The sequence below is a fragment of the Carcharodon carcharias genome, chromosome 3 (assembly GCF_017639515.1).
Source record: "Carcharodon carcharias isolate sCarCar2 chromosome 3, sCarCar2.pri, whole genome shotgun sequence".
In the NCBI taxonomy this organism is placed as follows: domain Eukaryota; kingdom Metazoa; phylum Chordata; class Chondrichthyes; order Lamniformes; family Lamnidae; genus Carcharodon; species Carcharodon carcharias.
Window position 1 is genome coordinate 20,438,597 of NC_054469.1, and position 20,993 is coordinate 20,459,589.

The 20,993-nt window shown below is 46.6% G+C and overlaps 1 protein-coding gene across 4 annotated transcripts in view; it reads right to left on the reverse strand.

Moving 5' to 3' along the window:
- The window catches only part of scn5lab (sodium channel, voltage gated, type V-like, alpha b), a 273,446-nt gene that overhangs the window by 110,634 nt on the left and 141,819 nt on the right, over positions 1–20,993 (reverse strand). For all 4 annotated transcript variants that reach the window (XM_041183161.1, XM_041183162.1, XM_041183164.1 and 1 more), the window contains 2 exons: positions 20,806–20,979; positions 13,491–13,847 (listed from right to left, as the gene is read on the reverse strand). In XM_041183161.1, the coding sequence (XP_041039095.1) occupies positions 13,491–13,847; positions 20,806–20,979 (531 nt within the window). The remainder of the gene's footprint in view (positions 1–13,490; positions 13,848–20,805; positions 20,980–20,993) is intronic.

Below are 20,993 nucleotides of genomic sequence, written 5' to 3' on the forward strand. Positions count from 1 at the left end.
CTCAAAATCCCCCCTCTCGAGTCCTCTATCCATGTCATCAAAATATGGGGATAGTGGAGGGGGGGTGGGTGCGGGGGGGGGGGGCGGGGAATGGCGAGGTAGATGATCAGCCTTGGCCTGGTTGAATGACGGAGCAGGCTTGATGGGCCGAATGGCCTGCTCCTATTTCCTGTGTTCTTATTTGTACAAACAACTGCCCTACCTCCAACCTCCCTTTCCTCTCCAAAGTCTTTGAACATGTTGTTACCTCCCAAACCTGCCCCTCCTTCCCTGCTGACCAGTTCCCTCCAGTCAGGTGTCCACCTCTGCCATGGCTCAAACTGACATCCTTTGTGGCTGTAGACATGATTCCTACTCGCCTTCCTTGAGCTGTCCGCAGCCTTTGAGATCATCAACCACCCCATCCTTCTCCATTAACCTGCTCAGTGGCACTGCCTAACTTGGTCCCATTCTTACACTCCAGCCTTGACTTCCCTTCATAGCCCTGCACAGTCACCTTCAGAACCTGCCAAGAATCCAATCTTGGCCCCCTTCCCTTTCCTTACCTATGTGCTGCACCTTGGCATCATCACCTGCAGATATGAGGTTAGCTTCCCCACACCGGACCCCATCGCCTCTCTCGATCTCTCCTCTGCGTCCACACTGCTTCCTCAGTTCTGGATGAGTCACAATCTCCTCCAGTGAAACAACTTGTAAAAAAAGTGAAGCCACCATTTTCAGCCCCCGGCACCAATTCCTCATCACTGATTCCAATCCCCCCCCTTTCCAGCCACAGTTTCAGTATCTCTCCATCACAAACAATGCATACTCCCACCTTCCAACATGCTCCTGCCCCAGCCACACCCAGTCTGATGCTGAAATGCTCAGCGTTGCTTTGCCACCTCCAGACTCAATTAGTTCATTTCTCTCTGTCACCACCACCCCCCCATCTTCTGTCAACGTCACCTCATCCTAACCCTCCTGTATCTTTCCCACATGTCCTGCTCACCCATCCCTACTGCCCTTAGAATCAGAGGATGATGCAAATCAGGAGGAGGCCACTTGGCCTATCATGTATGTGCTAGCTCTTTGAAAGAGACATCTATTAGTCCCACTCCCTAATTTTTCCCCATCATTTTAACCTTGAGTGCTCTGCTCAAGGCAGGTCCATGGCAATTATTCACTTAAACACAGTAAAGTGTCATGATTTTTTACTATGGGTAGTGTGGGCTCTAAGTGTACCTCACCCAGAACGGGGATCGAACCCTGTGCTGTTGGCATTAATTTGATCTGCACACTAGCTGTCTAGTCAACTGAGCTAAGTGGTGCCCTCTCTTTCCCTATATCACTGCAAATGTTCCCCTTTCAGGTATTTATCCAATTCCCTCTTGAAAGTTGTTATTATTGAATCCAATGGGGAATTCAGAAGAAACCTCTTTACCTGAAGAGTGGTGAGAATGTGGAACTAGTTACCACAGGGAGTGGTTGATGTGAATGGTGTTGAATCTTTTAAAGGGAAACTAGGCAAACACATGAGGTGAGGGGGGGTGGGGTGTGGGGGAATAGATGATTATGATAGCAAACTTAGAAGAGGAAAGACGGGAGGAGGTCCAAGTGGAGCACAAACACCAGCATGGACTGGCTGGGCCGAATGGTCTGTTTCTGTGCTGTGTGAATCTGCTTCCACTACCTTTTCAGACAGTGCGTCCTAACAACAACTCACTGGATAAACAAAAATCTCCGCATGTCGCCTCTGGTTCTTTTAGGTTATCACCTTAAACCTGTGTCCTTGGGTTAACTGGCCTCCTGTCACTGGAAACAATTCTTCTTTATTTGTGCTGTGAAAAATCACTTATTTTGAACACCTTGATCAAATCTCCCCTTAACCTTCTCAGCTCTGAAGAGGACAACCCCCCCCCCAGTTTCTTTAACTGAAGTATTTTGTCCCTAGTGCCATCCGAGTAAAGTGTCTCTGCATCCTCTCCAGAGCCTTGACATCCCTCATAAAGTGTAGTGCCAAGAGTTGAACACAATACTACAGCTGGGGCCTAAGCCGTGTTAAAGGCTTAGCATAACTTCCTTGCTGTTGTACTCCATGCCTCTATTTATAAAGTCAAGGATCCTGTACGCTTTTTATAAAAGCCTGCCACCTTCAAAGACGTGTGTATGTACACCCCAAGGACTGTCTGTTCTTGCACTCCCTTTAAAATTGTCCTGTTGATTATACTATTTATATTATATTGCCTCTCCTTATTCTTCCTACCAAAATGTTTCACTTGACAATTCTCTGATGAAGTTTCATCTGCCACGTGTCTGCCCATTTCATCAGTTTATGCTCTCCTGAGGTCTGTCACTGTCCTCTTCACTGGATATAACTTATACCCAAGTCTAACTCACTCCTATATAATCAAAGAGAGTAGATGTCTTGATACTAACCCTTCAGGGGACTCCACATTCAACTTCTCTCCAGTCTGAAAAACAACTGTTGAACACCCTTAAGCATTTCATAGCCACAAATCCCAATGCCTCTTTAATCCCATGGGCTTTTATTTTACTAACTAGTCTTTTTAAAACTTGGCTGGCTTGTCCCCAAACTCCTCCAGTTTAAAATTCCTTTGCTGTGTTTCACGGTCTCCCCCCCCTCACTATCTCTGTAACTTTCTACCGCTACACACTGCTCCCTCCTGAGTGCTTTGTTCTTCCTACCCTGGCTTCTTGTCCATTGCTACCACCGCCCCCAGCCCACTCCCCCACTCTCCTCGTGGTGGGCGATCCCTTCACTGTCTAGGACCCAAGCTCCGGAAATACCTCCACCTCCCTCCACTTGCTGAAAGACCCTGTCTAAAACCTGTCACTTTAGTCAACTTTCAGGCCACTGGTCTGGACTTCTTTAGTCCAGTGTGTGTTTTCTGATTGCTCCTCTGTGAAGTACTTTGGGGTGTTTGTCTCTGTTAAAGGCGCCATGTAAATGCAGCCCATATTGTCAGTGAGTATGGATACAGTGCACGCACTACTGTACCTAAAGGGAAATACTTGTTCGGTTCTCTTTTCCTTTGAGGATTTCCAATTTTATGGTCATGTTCTCAAATCCCTCAAATATATGGATTACATCCTACCCAGCATCCCTTTGTGGGTCCCCTCTTTGGCACTTTGCCATCGTTTCTCACATGTGTACCTCAATGAGGAGGCATAGTGTCAGCCTACCCGTACCAACAAACAGCTGAATGAAAGGCCTGCCAAACCCACTCTCCAAGTTGCTCGCAGCACTGCAGCTCGAGCCCATTAAGCGGCCGCATGAAAAGGCCCACTTACCTCATGCTGCCCCTCCGCATCCACCTGCATTGGGAGAAGCCCCACAGAAACTGGTGGAGCGGTGCCTCCAATCTATTCAACCGTTGACACATTAGGGGCCATGTCCTGTACTCGCCCAGTGTCCACAACACGGGCTTTACCAGAAGGGGTCATTGAGCAGGGAACAGGTCACTGGCTGCGTTTCCCCTCCCCCATTGAAAGTGACACCAAGGCCAATTGCAGTATCACTATTGCTGCCCTCGTTCGAATCGACTAACCCAGTACTGCACAGATCAAGAACTGAACTCGGCACCATTCTGGTCTATTTGGCTCTAAGTTTAGCATGTAGAACCCATTTGTTTCTAGAATGATTGCAAATACAATTTCATTTTCACATTTAGATATTTTACCGTAAATTCCTCCTCCAAAAGCTTTTTTTGCGAAACTATAGTCATAAAGTCTTGTTAAGGTTTCAGGCGAAATGGTAAGATCCATTTCTAATAAATAATCCCACATCACAGCAAGAAGCCCATGTACCAGCTTCCGGCTATGCTTTGCCTCAGGCTGCAGTCTCTGTCTCGGCCTAGTCCGATCCACTGGCCTCTGGTCACAATCCATTCGTTTCACAGCTGTCAAGGCTTTGGGGACATGAGGTGCCAAAGCAGCACCTGACAACACTCCAGTGGCGCCCTTCCCACGGGAGAGAACTTTCTTTCAGTGTTGCTGTCAATCACCTGGAGTGGCAGTGGAAACACTCATTTGCTTCCCGGCCAGATCTGTCCCAGCTTTGGGAATTCTATTCCACCCCGAGGCCACAATTCCTCTTTGGGAATCAGCAAGAAAATTCTAGTCGCTTACTGCAATGCATAATCCATTAATCAAATAATCATTTTTTTTAAATAATTCTTTGAGGTTACATTTAAAACTATCTGAAGAGAGGTATTATGTCAAGATTATTTTTTCCAACTGGATGGGGCTGTCACTGTGCCCCCATTATGTGCCAACCATCTTGTGATCAGCATTGAAAAACAATGATAAAAACAAAAAAACTGCGGATGCTGGAAATCCAAAACAAAAACAGAATTACCTGGAAAAACTCAGCAGGTCCGGCAGCATCGGCGGAGAAGAAAAGAGTTGACGTTTCGAGTCCTCATGACCCTTCGACAGAACTGACAGTTCTGTCGAAGGGTCATGAGGACTCGAAACGTCAACTCTTTTCTTCTCCGCCGATGCTGCCGGACCTGCTGAGTTTTTCCAGGTAATTCTGTTTTTGTATTGAAAAACAATGTTCTGTTGAAGGGTCATACGGACTCGAAACGTTAACTGTGTCCCTGTCCGCGGATGCTGTCAGACCTGCTGAGTTTTTCCGCGTATTTTTATTTTTGTTTTGAAAAACAATGTCCTGTTTTTAGGTCATAGCAAAAGCCTTTGGCTTTTGGGGACATATAACGGTGAGGTGATAATATCACTGAATTGGTAATCTAAAGTTAAAAGCAAAATGCTGCAGATGTCGGGAAATCTGAAATAAAAATGAAAGTGCTGGAAAAACTCAGCAGGTCTGGCAGCATCTGCGGAGAGAGAAGCAGAGTTAACGTTTCGAGTCCGCGTGACCCTTCTGCAGAGCTGGGGAGAAGTAGAAATGTGATGACATTTTATACTGTTAAGAGGGGGTGGAGCGGGTGGAGCAAAATGGAAGTGGGTGATCCATCTCGGCCTGCTCTGGAGGTCCCCAGCATCACAGACGCCAGTCTTCAGCCAGTTCAATTCACTGGATACTGCAAAGGCTGTGGGCCCTGACAATATTCCAGCAATGGTTCTGAAGATTTGTGCTCCAGGACTTGCTGTGCCCCCAGACAAGTTGTTCCAGTACAGCTACAACACTGGCAGCTATCCGGCAATTTGGGAAGATTGTCCAGAAATATCTTGTACACAAAAAGCAGGACAAATCCAACCTTAGTCATTGACTGCCACATCAGTCTACTCTTGATCATCAGTAAAGTGATGGAAGGGGCCATCAACAGTGCTACCTAGAAGCACTTGCTTGGCAATAACCTGTTCAATGAGGCTCAGTTTGGGTTCTGCCAGGGCCATTCTGACCTCATTGTAGCCTTGGTTCAAACATGGACAATAGATCTGAACTCTAGAGGTGAGGTCAGAGTGACTGCCCTTAACATCAAGGCTGCATTTGACTGAGTGTGGCATCAAGGAGCCCACTAAAAACTGGAGTCAATGGGAATCAGGGGAAAACTCTCCGCTGGTTGGAGTTATACCTAGCACAAAGGAAGGTGGTTGGAGGACAATTATCTTAATTCCAATGCAGGAGTTCCTCAGGATAGGGTCCTAGGCCCAACCACCTTCAGCTGCTTTATCGATGACCTTCTTTCCATCATAATGTCAGAAGTGGGGGTGGTCGCTGATGATTGCACAATGTTCAGCACCATTTGCAACTCCTCAGATACTGAAGCAGTCCATGTCCAAATGCAGCAAAACCTGGACAATATCCATGAGTGTGATGGAATATTCTCCACTTGCCTGGATGAGTGCAGCTCCCACAACACTCAGAAAGCTTGAGACCATCCAGGTCAAAGCAGCCTGCTTGATTGGCACCTAACCCACAAACATTCATTCCCTCCACATGCACAGTGGCAGCGGTGTGTACCATCTACAAGATGCACTGCAGGAATTCACTAAGCCCCTTAGACAGCACCTTCCAAACACACAGCCTCTACCATGTAGAAGAATAAGGGCAGCCAACAAATGGGAACACCACCACCTGGAAGCTCTCCTCCAAGCCACTCACCATCCTGACCTGGAAATACATCGCCATTCCTTCACTGCTGCTGGGTCAAAGTCCTGGAACTCCCTCCCTAACAGAACAGGGAAGAGTTTGCCTGCTCTTTCTTGAAATAATGCCACAGGTTCTTATATATCCACCTGAGAGGGCAGACAGGAGGCTCGAGTTAACTTCTTATCCGAGAGATTGACAGTGCAGCACTCCCTCGGGCCTAGATTTTGTGTTCAAGTCTCTGGAGTGGGTCTCAAACCTAGAACCTTTCTGAGGTGAGTGTTCTACTGGCTGAGCCAGTGCTGACAGTTCAGCTTCCTGTAGCTCTGTGCATTACTCGCTTGATCAGCACCACATCCACAAACATTCACTCTCTCCACCACCAACGCACAATGGTAGCAGTGTGTACCATCTACACAATGCACTGCAGGAATTCATCAAGACTCCTTAGACAGCGCCTTCCAAACCCACGACCACTACCATCTAGAAGGACAAGGGCAGCAGGTAGCAGGGAACACCACCACTTGGAAGTTCCCCTCTAGGTCCACACACCATCCTGTTTTGGAAATATATCGCCGTTCCTTCACTGTCGCTGGGTCAAAATCCTGGAACTCCCTTCCTAACAGCACTGTGGGTGTACCTACACCACATGGACTGCAGCGCATCAAAAAGGCAGCTCACCACCACCTTCTTAAGGGCAACTAGGGATGGGCAATAAATGCTGGTCCAGCCAACGATGCCCATGTCCCCAGAATGAATTTAAAAAATGACTCACCGGTAACAGAGGCAAGTAAACTCTTCAGGTTTTTTTTTAGTATAGCTGGGATCTTTAATATTCCAGATCACAGAAAAGTTTAATATTCCACTCAAAGGACAGCAATGCAGCTTTGCTCTCCTTTCCTGGGAGGGTCAGCCTAGATTGTATGCTTAAATCCAGGAATGAGGCAAGAACACACAAGTAGGTGACTCAGAGACTTGAGTGCTACCAGCTGAGCTGGTCTAACACTCACTTTGCTTTTTGATGTCTACGTGGTGATTTTCTCCTTGTTAAAAACCATTTGAAAATGTCATTTCTTGCTGCCTGAAACACCTCGACAGTGATTGGTGCAGAGGTTAAATATAGGTCTCTATAATGAGGGCAGCTGTCATCAGGAGCTACGTATGTGGCTAGAGAGCCATTTAGTTTGACATTTCTCACTGTAGTAATTATCTATGGTAGCCACCACCTCAGCAGCCTAGAGCACAAGGTTTGTGCTGGGCTAAAGTACTTTCTCCCTATAAATAAAGCTTTTTGGAAAAAAGAATGGCTGGCCTAAAAATAGCCTGTACTAGAATTGCTGTGGCATTATCAATCAGCAAACTCTTATGGTTGTCCGTCACCTTCAAGTCTCTTTGTACATATGTTGGTTTGGTGTTTGTGACAAGATGTGACAGACACTGCCATGCCAGAGTGGGGCTCCTGAGACGCTCAACACAGAGCTGACCACCACGCCACAAGCCGTCGTTTTGCCAGACATTAGTGTCACTAGCTTTTTTTGTTCTCAATCAATCAAATTTAAATTCCCAGCTGCCCATGGTGGGATTTGAACCCCCAACCCATTACTTCAGGCCTCTGGGGTTACTGTTCCAGCAATGTAATCACTAAGCTTTTTAAACATTTATTTGGTCCACGGGATGCAAACGTCACTGGCTGGGCCAGCGTTTATTGCCCACCCCCTAACTACCCTTGTTCAGAGGGGCAGTTAAGAGTCGGCCACATTGCTGTGGGTCTGGAGTCACATGTAGGCCAGACCAGGTAAGGACGGCAGATTTCCTTCCCTAAAGGACATTAGTGAACCAGATGGGTCTGGTTCAAGCCAGAGAGGTTGATTGCCAGTAAATAACGAACCAGACAATCGACATGGTTCCATGGTCATCATTAGACTTTTAGTTTTATTGGATTCAAATTTCACCATCTGTCTTGGTGGGATTCAAACCCGGGTCCCCAGGTCATTACCCAGGGTCTCTGGAATACCAGTCTAGTGACAGTACCACTACGCCCCTGCATTCCCCATATAAAAAAAACTATGCTACCAATCCTAGCAAAGTGAGGAGGTTAAGTACTAGCACAGACCAGTTGGGCAGAATGGCCTGTTTCTTTGCTGTATGTTCTGTGTAATTCAATGAAATTTATTGCACATAATATAGGCTGCTAGAGTCATCATCAGAGAAGAGAAACTAAGGCCACATCTGCCTGCCTTGACGGCTCAATGGGTGTTAAAGATCTCGGAACACAAAGAGCAGGGAGATTGCCTACAATTCATCCAAGAAAGCACATTAACTGGTGATTTATCTCACCGTTCTTTTCTCTGTGCAAATACCCACATCACTGGCCTACACACACTGAACTTTAAAACGAATTAATCTTAGCTGTTACTGAGATGAGGTGTTTCATTAAAGTGGGTCCCTTTTTTCCCCCTTTCTCACACATTTCAGTGGTGGCTGAATTCTCTCTCATTATTTTCTTCTTGTACACAATTCAATCACAATTAGCGCAGCCTGATACAGTACAAGCTTAGGTAGCGATACCATCGACATCTGAACTTGAATCCGAAGCCTCCTTTAAACTTCAGAGACTTACGGAGCTGAACTCGGTTGCCGGTAGTTCCCTGGCTAAACAACTTGCTGTTAGCAAGTTGGAGATTTCCCTTTATTTGGAATGAATCAGAACGATTAGCTAGTTGGAGGGATGTTTGATAAAAAATTATTGTAACTCCAATTTTAATATGCTGTCGTGTCATGAATGTATTGCCCTGTTGCAATTCTAGTTTACCAGTGGGAAGTGAGTCAGCAGCATTCTGGGCCTATGTCCTATGCAACATCCCAAGGCAAGCACTTTCAGTTCGAAACAATCCCTTTCCCGACTCTATCCATGCTAAAAGTCACACGTCCACACTAACATCCTGCCTATTTTTCACATTTTAGTGCCACGCCCTCCCATTCTAAATTGCCATGACCCATTTGTTATGGAAGGCAAACTTGTAATAACGTCCTCCCGCCAGTGGTCATGCTGTAGCACACCAGTTCTCCTCAGAAAAATCCCTTTGCCTCAACCAACTCTACCTCCGAAACTTCCACTTCCATTGCCCCTTTCGTGGCCTCAGGAAGTCTAATAATGTTTCACAGAGAACATCGTTACTTCTGTGATGTGGGTAGCCAATTTGCAAGGCGTCCAAAACAGCAACAGGATGAATGATCATAGATTCGTAGCAGGGTGACCAACTCTCAGGGAGAAAAATAAGGAACGCTATGGCAAGGGGGAACCGAATGAGAATCACAGGTCTGAAATGAGGGTCAAAGGCCGTTCTGGCAGCAAACAACCCAGGATGAGGGACAACATCCTCAAATAAGGGATTGTCCCATAAAATCCGGGATGGTTGGCCAGGGCCATAGAATCATTTATGGGACAGAAGAAGGCCATTCAGCCCATTCAGTGGTTCTATGCTGGCTTTCCATTCAGTCTCAATTTCCTGCTCTATCCCCCCATTGCCCTGCAAGTTTATTTCCATCAATTGCCCCTCCGATTTGTTTTTGAAGTCATCGATCATCTTTGCATCCACCAGATCAGATGATCAATTCTGAATGATGTTTGGTTCAGGAATAATAGTCGACCTGGTCCCCACTAACTTCATGACATGCAATCAAAGTATTATGTAAAAATAAGAATAGAAAATATAACTTTAAAAGAGGGGCTGAAGCATTTCTGCATGTCCAATTTTCCCCTAGCCTCCAATCCCATACCACCTGAAGACAGCATTTGATGTGAGACATCACAGGAGACCATCTAGTACAGGTAAAAATAAATATGACGCCTTTGATTAAATTAAGTTCTCTTTGTAGAGATCTGACATTTTATGCATCCCACTCTCTTCAGCCTTTTCTGTGAAGAGACACTGAACAGCTCTCTCTCCTAAAAATGAAGGGTGGGGGAAGGTCGCAAGGGTCTGCAGGAGTCAACGCTTCAGGGTCCAAGAAAAATAAAGAACTAGCCTCAATATTGACCTGTTCACCAACTCATGACATCCCAAAGACTAGAGAACCAGACATTATGTTGAACTTATAGCACAGAGACAGGCTATATGGTCCAACTGCTCTTTGCCAATATTTATGCTCCACCAAAGCCTTTTTCCTGCCCTACATTATCGAACTCAATTGATCTAGCATATTGTTCTATTCCTTTTTCTCTTGTCCTTATTGAGCTTTCCCTTAAATGTATCCATGATATTTGCCTCTACTACTACTTGTGCTAGTGAGTTCCACATTCTAACTGATCTTTGGTAAAAAAGTTTCTCCGGGATGCATTATTAGATTTATGAGTGACGTCCGTAAATTTATGGTTCCTAGTTTTAGCCCCACAAGTAGCACATCAACATTTGCCCTCCATCCTGACTTGGAACTCCCTCTCTAACAGTACAACATGGGTGTTCCTCCACCACATGGACTTCAGCGCTTCAAGAAGTTGGCTCACCACCTCCTTCTCAAGGGCAATTAGGGATGGGCAATAATCCCAAGAATGAATTAAAAAAAAAACCCTATCATAATTTTAAAGACCAGGTCAGGTCACCTTTCAGCTTTCTTCTTTCTAGAGAAAAGAGCCTCAGCCTGTTCCATGAAGTATTTTAAAGTGTAGTCATTGTTGTAACATAGAGGGAATGGGGATAAGTGGACAGCTGTCACTGAGCGCTCACAACAGAGTCAAGGGTCAATCATCTCCTTGTGTGCTTAGATCTCTGTGATTCTACGCTCCGATTGACAACTGAGTCTAAGGTCAGTCAGGAGGGATTGGGTCAACAATGGGTTGTATTCCTCTCTGACAACTCCTTGGGCAATGACAGGTTTATAGTGGGGCTACGTGCTGCTAGATCAGAAAATTTACAGCCTGCAGGAGATCCAGGCTAGCTTGACTGCCTGGTCCACCATGTGAACATCTGTTCTTACATTTAAACATCTATTGAGAAGTACCTCAGGGAAGAACACCTTTAATGTTTTGGGATCTTGTGAAGGATAGAAAAGTTGGTTAATTCTAAGACTATCGGCTCATATTTTGCTCTCCAAATAACAGTGAGGCAATGCCACCCTTCATGCCTAAACGATTCAGCAACTTCAGATGTGGGGCAGATACGTGACTAAACTCCAAAATCCGGGAGTTGCTGTTGGTGATGCTTTGCGAAAGTTGCACCTTGCTGTCTGCCTCAGCACTGCAATGCATTAACAGCGTGACATTGCGATGTTTATGTGGTAGGTACAAACTAAACTCACCACACAGAAGTTAAGTCATTTCAAGTCTAGGTGAAAACAGAAGATGCCGAAAACACTCAGCTGAGCATTCACCGCATTTTTTGTTTTTATTTCAAATTTCCAGCATCTTCAGTGCTTGGCCTGTGTTCAAGTCTGTTAGTACCCTGTTAATGATGTGATAAGTGTTATTTACTGGCAATCAACCTCTCTGGCAGTGATAATTAACTGTTGCACTATTAACTCTTCTTACATTACAACAGCCAATCCACTTCAAAAGTACTTCATTGGCTGTAAAACACTTTTGGGCTTTGAGGTTGTGAAAGTGCTTTAGTGTGAAGTTCCATTCTTTCAGATTTTCATTGTTGTTGAGCGTTTTAAAAATGTAAAATCATAAATTTAATTTTTTGTTTACTTTTCATCACCATCTCTCCTTTTTTTAATCGTTCCCCTAATCCAAGCTTTCTTTCAGCTTTTTCATTTCTCTTTTTGTACCTGATTTGACATTGAGTTCACCCATTCCTTCTCAGTCCTTGCACTATTAATTTTACAATCCTCCAATCTGATTGTTTAAGGAGATGCACAGTCACTTGCCTCGCTCATTCAGGTTCCAGATGCTTCTATTCCCTTGCTGTGATGTTATCACTCCACACGTCCAGCAACTCGCCATGCAAAGGTTTTAACAACCTCTAAACAGGGGCAGGTCTAACTAATGGCAGGTGCTGCAGCAAAGCCTGGGCCAATGTGGTTTCTACTATTAGCGTTCTCTGTGAAGCTGTTACACAGCAAGCTTTGGCCTGGAGTTATGACTTAGATATTGATATTCCATTGACGTTTTGCAACAATGTACAGTAGAAGAAAGTTTTATATGATGTAGAGTCATAGAGTTATACAGCACAGAAACAGGCCCTTCAGCCCATCGTGTCTGTGCCGGCCATCAAGCACCTATCTATTCTAATCCCATTTTCCAGCACTTGGCCCGTAGCCCTGTATGCTATGGTGTTTCAAGTGCTCATCTAAATGCTCCTTAAATGTTGTGAGGTTTCCTGCTTCTACCGCCCTCTCAGGCAGTGTGCTCCAGATTTCAACCACCCTCTGGGTGAAAAAATCTTTCCTCAAATCTCCTCTGAACCTTCTGCCCCTTACCTTAAATCTATGCCCCCCTGGTTATTGACACCTCCGCTAAGGGGACAAGTTTCTTCTTATCTTCCCTATCTATGCCCCTCATAATTTTGTACACCTCAATCAGGTCCTCGATCAGCCTTCTCTGCTCCAAGGAAAACTACCTTAGCCTAACTAATCTCTCTTCATAATTGTCCTTGGTTTTGGACTCTGAATTCACTTGATCAAGTAGAAATTCAATCCAGTGAAGCAAGCAGAATTGTGTAGTGAAATGTAATTTATTTCATTAAGTTGGTGTAAGGTACTAAGGGCTCTATGTTCAAGCCTGAGGCCTCACTATCGATATTGGACAGGTAAAGTTATGTTAGACTTGTAGTGAACCTTGGTTAGATTCTAGTGCACAGTTCTGGCCTCCCATATTATAAAAAAGATGTAGAGGCATTGCAGAAAGTGCAAAAAAGATTTACCATAAGTGAGAGATTATACCCATCAGGAAAGACTGAGCCAGCTGAGATTCTTCTCTCTAGGAAAGGGAAGGCTAAGGGATGGCCTGTTAGACGGCTTTAAGCTTATGACAGGGTTTGAAAGGGTAGACATTGGGAGAAGATGTTTCCACTTGTGGGGAAGAGCAAAACCAGTGGCTGTCAACATAAGATAGTCACTAATAAATCAAATAGGGAATGCCCGAGACACTTCTTAACTCAGAAGGTGGTTAGAATGTGGAGCTCACTTGCACAGAGAGTGGTTGAGTCAAATAGCACAGATGCATTAATTTGGATAAGCACATTAAGAAGAAAGGAATAGAAAAATATGTTAAAAGGATGGAGAAATGAATGGGACGAGCCTCAGGTGGGACCTAAACACTGACGGAGACCAGTTGGGCTGAATGGGTTGCTTTTGTGCTGCAGGTTCAATATAATTTTACTTAAAGGCAAGTTATATGTCTGAGGGTGTCGGCCTGCTTACAGGAAAGGTTGGCGATACAAAGCCCCAGTAGAATATCTACCGTAAAACCCAGAAATATAGCTTAAGGACTTACCACTAGGTTTCCAATCACCATGACCAGCATGAAGACAAGGATGCACAGGGGCTGCCCAGCCACCTCCATACAGTCCCACATGGTTTCAATCCACTCACCGCACAGGACCCGAAACACGATGAGGAAAGAGTGGAAGAAGTCGGACATGTGCCAGCGAGGGAGCTGGCATTTGACGGAGATCTTACAAACGGCGTCGGTGTAGCTTTTGCCAAAGAGTTGCATCCCAACCACCGCGAAGATGAAGACAATGATGGCCAGGACAAGGGTCAAGTTGCCCAAAGCACCCATCGAATTACCAATGATCTTAATGAGCGTGTTGAGGGTGGGCCATGATTTTGCCAGTTTGAAGACTCTGAGCTGTGAGGTAAGATTGGATTTAAAAAAAGACTGCATTAGACAATGTAGGTTCACTGAGTTACAATTAAGACACAATGAAGGGGTGAAGCAGAAGGAAAGTTTAATGAATGTTTTCCAATGAATTGAAGTATGCAACCTGTCAACAAGTCAACTGAAGGCCTGAGGCTGATTGTCTCCTAATCTGATTATGTGTTTAACTGCAAATAAATACATTAGGTTCTGTTCAATGGGTAGTCAAAGGTAAATATAAGAACTTAAGGAATAGAGGCTGAAATAGGCCACTTGACCCTTCAAGCCTGCTGCACCATTCAACAAGGTTCTGGTTGATCGTCTTTCTCAACTCCACCTCCCCCCCACCCCAGCATCCCCGTATGTTTTAATTCTCTCAGTACACAAAAACCTATTGACTTCTGTTTTGAATATACTCAACAATGGACATTCACAGCTCTCTGGAGTAGAGAATTCAAAAGATTCACAGGCTGGGCCCTTTGTGCTGAGACTGTACCTCTGTGTTCTAGATTCCCCAGCTAGTGGAAACAATTTCTCATGATTCTATCCTGTTAAATCCCTTAAGTTTTGAGAAATTCATGGCCCTTGCAGTCCTCTTCAATGGTGAATGTGCCGCTCTATGCCCTACAAATTTGGAAGGTCTTGGGTTTAATGGTTAACTGCGCTGGGTTGGCTGATTTTAAGGGTAAGAATATTAAGCTTTTCTCCTCTGATCATGATTCAGTGCCTCCTGCTTGAACGTGTATAAGGGTCACATGAGAGTAGGTGTGATGGCCTTCTGACATCCCCTATCCTAAGCTCAACCATGAAGAGCATTCAATTGAAGGAGGGTTGTTGTTGCTTGTGGGAATCTAATGGAGATTGAGCGGGGAAGTAGAGCTGAGGTTGAAGATTAGCCATTATCTTTTTAAACAGTAGAACAAGCCCAAAGGGCCATGTTACATAGAGTTACATAGGATAAGCTGCACAGAAACAGGCCTTTCTGCCCAACCAGTATATGCCGGTGTTTATGCTCCACTTGAGCCTCCTCCCATCTTTTCTCATTTAAATCTACCATTGTAACCCTCTACCCGCTTCTCCCTCATATGCTTATCTAGCTTCCCCTTAAATGCATCGATACCAATCACTTCAATCACTCCCTGTGGTAGTGAGTTCCACATTCTTATCACTCTTTGGGTGAAGACGTTTCTTCTGAACTCCCTATTGGATTATTGTGTGACTATCTCATATTGATGGCCTCTTGTTATGCTCTTCCTCACAAGGGGAAACATCCTCTCTGTATCCACTCTACCAAAACTTTCCAGAATTTTAAAGGTCTCTGTTACATCATCCCCCGGCCTTCTTTTTTCAAGAGAGACCCATCTTTCCCTGATACGTAAGCCCACACATTTCAGCTACCATCCTCATAAACCTTCTCCTCACCTTCTCCAGTACCTCGATATCCTTTTTATAACAATGGCGACCAGACCTGCATGCAACAGTGAGTAACTCACCTCCTGACTCCCCAAAGCCTGTCCAAGGCACAAGTCAGGAGTACGATGGAATACTCCCCACTTGCCTGGATGAGTGCAGCTCCCACAACACTCAAGAAGCTTGACACCATCCAGGACAAAGCAGCCCGCTTGATTTCTTTTTAATTCGTTCAAGGGATGTAGGCATCGCTGGCTAGGCCAACATTTATTACCCATCCCAAATTGCCCTTGAGAAGGTGGTTGGTGAGCTGCCTTCTTGAACTGCCGCAGTCAATGTGATGCAGGTACACCCACAGCGCTGTTAGGGAGCAAGTTCCAGGATTTTGACCCAGCGACAGTGAAGGAACGGCCGATATATTTCCAAGTCAGGATGGTGAGTGACTTGGAGGGTGACTTGATTGGCAACACATCCACAAACATTCACTCCCCCCACCATCAATGCACTACAGCAGCAGCAGTGTGTACCATCTGCAAGATGCACTGCAGGAACCCACCAAGCCACCTCAGACAGCACCTTCCAATCACACAACCACTACCATCTGGAAAGACAAGGGCAGCAGGTACATGGAAACACCACCACCTGGAAGCCTCCCTCCAAGCCACTCACTATCCTATGGTGAAAAATTATGCCTATGACAGACTGGTTGAAAATACAATTGAGAGCCAGGCTGAATATTGAAAGTTCAAAGGGGAGGTGCAAAAGCAAATAAAAGAAACAAATAGGGAATATGAAAAGAGACTGGCAGCCAGTATAAAAGGAAATCCCAAAGTCTTTTCTAGGCATATAAATAGAGACCTGAAATTGAATTGAATTTTCACTCAGTTGGACCAGCTCCAGAGCCATTTAAAAATGGTGGCAAGGCCTGATTTCAGGACTGCTGCACCTATTCCTGGCGTTGGCAGGGAATAATGGTGTGAGTAGTGGGCCCACACCTTCAACTCTCGACCTGACTGGCTCCATTGCTCTCCTCGCCCCCCCACAATTTTCATGAAGTTGGGCCAGCTTCTGGATGACTCGTGTTTCACGACCTCTCAGAGGAGTCATGAACCACCGTCTGGATTTAGGAACTTCTTGAAGTGTGTGTTTAAAACATTTTACCCTTGGCCACACAATGCATTCCATGCCATCTCCCTGGCCTCCATGCCCCTTCCATGCCCATTTACCAATTATGCACTATGTATAGAACTAATGAGCCATGTTATAGCAATGGACCCCATTGGGAACTGTGTTAGCAGAAGCAGATGGCCAGACATCTGGTTCTCCACCTGGGTCCTTTATGAATGCTTGGCTGAGCTACAAGGCTCATAAATGCATTAGCTCAGCAGGGGTCCAAACTGAAGTGGAGTGTTCACTTTGCTAGATTGACATCTTTATGAGGCTATATTATTCTTTATGTTATCTCTTTTCTGAATGTTTATATATTTATTTGAACAAGGTTAAAAGGTGTGAAGTAAGTAAAGCTATTATTACAATTATGGCTCCATCAGTTTGACACTTTTGTAGGGTCGTAGGAACAGCAGGTTTTTTTTCCCAAAGCAGATTTCTGGATGGGTGTTTTCATTCCTCAGCATTTCAACACTTGCCATTGTTATCATTGTTATTACCCACCCCCATGGCCACCTATAACCTTTCTCTGGGGTTGATGGACCCGACTTGTCCATCCCCGCCTCCTCGGAGCAAAAACTGGGTGCGACAGGGCCCTTTAAACTGAGGTCGGTCTGCCAAGTTGGGAAACCTCCTGACTTTCCTGAGCCTCAGTAGTGAAAAGCCAGCCTGCTTAACTCTTGTTTCTCTCTCCACAGGTGCTGCCAGACCCGCTGCATATTTCCAGGATTTTCCGCTTTTATTGCCTTTAGCAAGCCTGTGCTGGCCGTCCTTCATTGGCCCGTGTTCAGAAGAGTGACAATTTCTCTGCTATCTCCTCCTTTTCTGAGGTATTTGCAGCATCCTCCTTTGCGAAGACTGATATAAGGAATTGGGTTGACACCTTGTATAGGCCCCAGCTAAAGTTTTGCATCCAGTTCTGGTCTTCCCTCTAGTTGGGATGTGAGGTCCTTGAGAGAATGTGGCGGAGTGAGTCAGAATGGCTTGAGGGATGAGAGAATTTTGCTACAAGCTTAGCTTGGGGATCTGTGCCATGACGACTCTATAACTCAACCTTAACCAGGCTCTTTGCCTCCATAAGAAGATCTCTTTTTTGATCCCCAATCTGTCCTACCCTTTCTTCAGTTTCCTTTTCACTACTTATACCCTTAAACGAGTCTTTTGAGTTTCCTTCTGTGTTACTCACTAGCCAATCCTCATGCCCTCTCTTTGGCTCTCCTACACTCTTGTTCAGTTCTCCTTTCATTTTTATTACCGGCCCTTCATTTTCATTGGGTCCTGGAACTCCCTCCCTAACAGCACTGTGGGTGTACCTACACCACATGGACTGCAGCGGTTCAAGAAGGCAGCTCACCACCACCTTCTCAAGGGCAATTAGGGATGGGCAATAAATGCCGGCCCAGCCAGCGATGCCCACATCCCCAAAATAAGTTATACATATTTTTTAAACGGTTCAAGCGTTGGAAGACAATGGGTTAATATTAATTATTAGCTAGGCTGGGATTTTCACGGCCCAGGCTATAAGAGATGTTGTGCAGATGATTTTTAAAATAAAATTATGCCTCTATTAAAATGCTGTGACCGCCTCAATGGCCATGAGCAAGTTCAAAGGGAACCCACCTATTGATATGTTAGTTACTATTTACAGCTGCTTAATGGTGTATTCCATAAACATAACAGACAATGTTAAAAGGTGATGGAAACACATCCGTATATTATACAAATGCATTAGGCTCTGTGCCTTCGGACCTCTGAAGTGTACTGCAGCTGTGAATTAAATCAACTAACACTGGTTAGCATGGGTCCCGAAACACTGGGGAAAGGTTGAGCTGTTGGAGATGTTTGTCTTAAGGTGGGTTAGATAGTTGGAGAGACTACAGCTCCTGATCCCATCCCACCCCATATCCACCACCACCCACCCCCACCAGCCCACCCCATATCCACTACCACCCACCCCCGCCAGCCCACCCCATATCCACCACCATCCACTCCCGCCAGCCTACCCCATATCCACCACCATCCACCCCCTCCAGCCTACCCCATATCCACCACCATCCACCCCCGCCAGCCCACCCCATATCCACCACCACCCAGCCCACCAGCCTACCCCATATCCACCACCATCCACCCCCTCCAGCCTACCCCATATCCACCACCATCCACCCCCGCCAGCCCACCCCATATCCACCACCATCCACCCCCGCCAGCCCAACCCATATCCGCCACCACCCACCCCACAAGCCCACCCCTTATCCACCACCATCCACCCCCGCCAGCCCAACCCATATCCACCACCATCCACCCCCGCTAGCCCACCCCATATCCACCACCACCACCCACCCCTGCCAGCCTACCCCATATCCACCACCACTCACCCCCACCAGCCCAACCCATATCCACCACCACTCATCCCCTACCAGTCCACCCCATATCCTCCACCACCCACCCCCCCAGCCCACCCCAAATCCACCACCACCCACCCCGGCCAGCCCACCCGTATCCACCACCATCCACCCCCATCAGCCCACCCCAAATCCACCACCACCCACCCCCCACCAGCCCACCCCATATCCTCCACCATCCACCCCCGCCAGCCCACCCCAAATCCACCACCACCCATCCCCCACCAGCCCACCCCATATCCTCCACCATCCACCCCTGCTAGCCCACCCCATATCCACCACCACTCACCCCTACCAGCCCACCCCATATCCACCACCACTCACCCATACCAGCCCAACCCATATCCACCACCACTCACCCCTACCAGCCTACCCCATATCCACCACCACTCACCCCTACCAGCCCACCCCATATCCACCACCACTCACCCATACCAGCCCACCCCATATCCACCACCACTCACCCCTACCAGCCCACCCCATATCCACCACCACTCACCCCTACCAGCCCATCCCATATCCACCATCTCCCACCCCGGCTAGCCCATCCCATATCCACCACCACCCACCCCCGCCAGCCCAACCCATATCCTCCACCACCCACCCCCGCCAGCCCAACCCATATCCTCCACCATCCACCCCCGCCAGCCCACCCCATATCCACCACCATCCACTCCTGCCAGCCCACCCCATATCCACCACCACCCACCCTGCCAGTCCACCCCTTATCCACCACCATCCACCCCCACCAGCCCACCCCATATCCACCACCACCTACCCCCCAGGCCACCCCATATCCACCTCACCCCACAATCTCCACCGCACCCTGCAAATTGGCAGCACGAATGGGGATTGAATAGATTAGATAGATGGGAACATCACCACCTAGAAGTTCCCCTCCAAGTTACTCACCTTCCTGACTTGGAAATATATCGGCCGTTCCTTCACTGTCGCTGGGTCAAAATCCTGGAACTCCCTCCCTAACAGCACTGTGGGTGTACCTACACCACGTGGACTGCAGCGGTTCAAGAAGGCAGCTCACCACCACCTTCCCAAGGGCAATTAGGGATGGGCACTAAACGCTGGCCCAGTCAGCAAAGCTCACATCCCGTGAAAAAAATCCTTTAAATGTTTTGAAGACCCGAATTAGGCCATCCCTCAAACTCCTGCACGTACGGGAACACCAAGCCAAGTTCATGCAACCTGTTGAACATGCGAACGTACGATTTAGGGGCAAGAGTAGGCCATTGAGCCCCTCGAGCCCGCTCTCTCATTCAATAAGAGCATGGCCAATCTGACTGTAGCTTCAACTCCACATTCCATCTACCCCCCAATAACCTTTGACTCCCTTGTTAGTCAAATCTCTATCTATTGCTTCCTTAAAAATACTCATTGATGCTGCCTCCATCAATCTCTGGGAAAGAGAATTCCAAAGATTCAAAACCCTCCTAGCCACAATCTCTCACAGGAAACCAGATGCAGTGTACAACAAGCAACTCACCACTCCCTGTGGTACTCATAGACTCATAGTGAGCTCCACATACGAACCATCATCTGGCTGGAGACATTTCTCCTGAATTCCCTGTTGGATTTATTCATGACTTTCTTATATCCATGGCCCCTAGTTCTGATCTGGCCTGGAAGTGGAAATATCTTCTCCAAGTCCACCCTATCAAACCCTTCCATAATATTGAAAACCTCTGTCAGCCTTCTCTCTCTATTCTAGCGAGAAGCCTGTTCAATCGGTCGTGAAAGGAATAACTCCTTAGATCTCGCATCAACTCTGCAAGCCTTTCTGTGCTGAACCTATGGAGGCAAGAGCTGTTCACCGTACGCCAAGTGCAGATACGTCAAGGGAGAAGCTTTTCTGACTCGGACTGTGCTCCACTTTGGGTGTAAGTGGTGGGTGGTGTGCTGGGAGCAATGTCATCACTCGGGTACATGACTGAAAGAAAGGAAAAGGGCATTACCAGTCTGAAGGAGCGCAGCACCGACAGGCCATCCACTCTGGCTAGGCCTAGCTCGATCAAGCTCAGGCAGACGATGATGCTGTCAAATATGTTCCAGCCCTGCTGAAAGTAGTAGTACGGGTCCAAGGCAATGATTTTTAAGACCATCTCAGCTGTGAAAATGGCAGTGAAAACCTGCAGGAAACAGG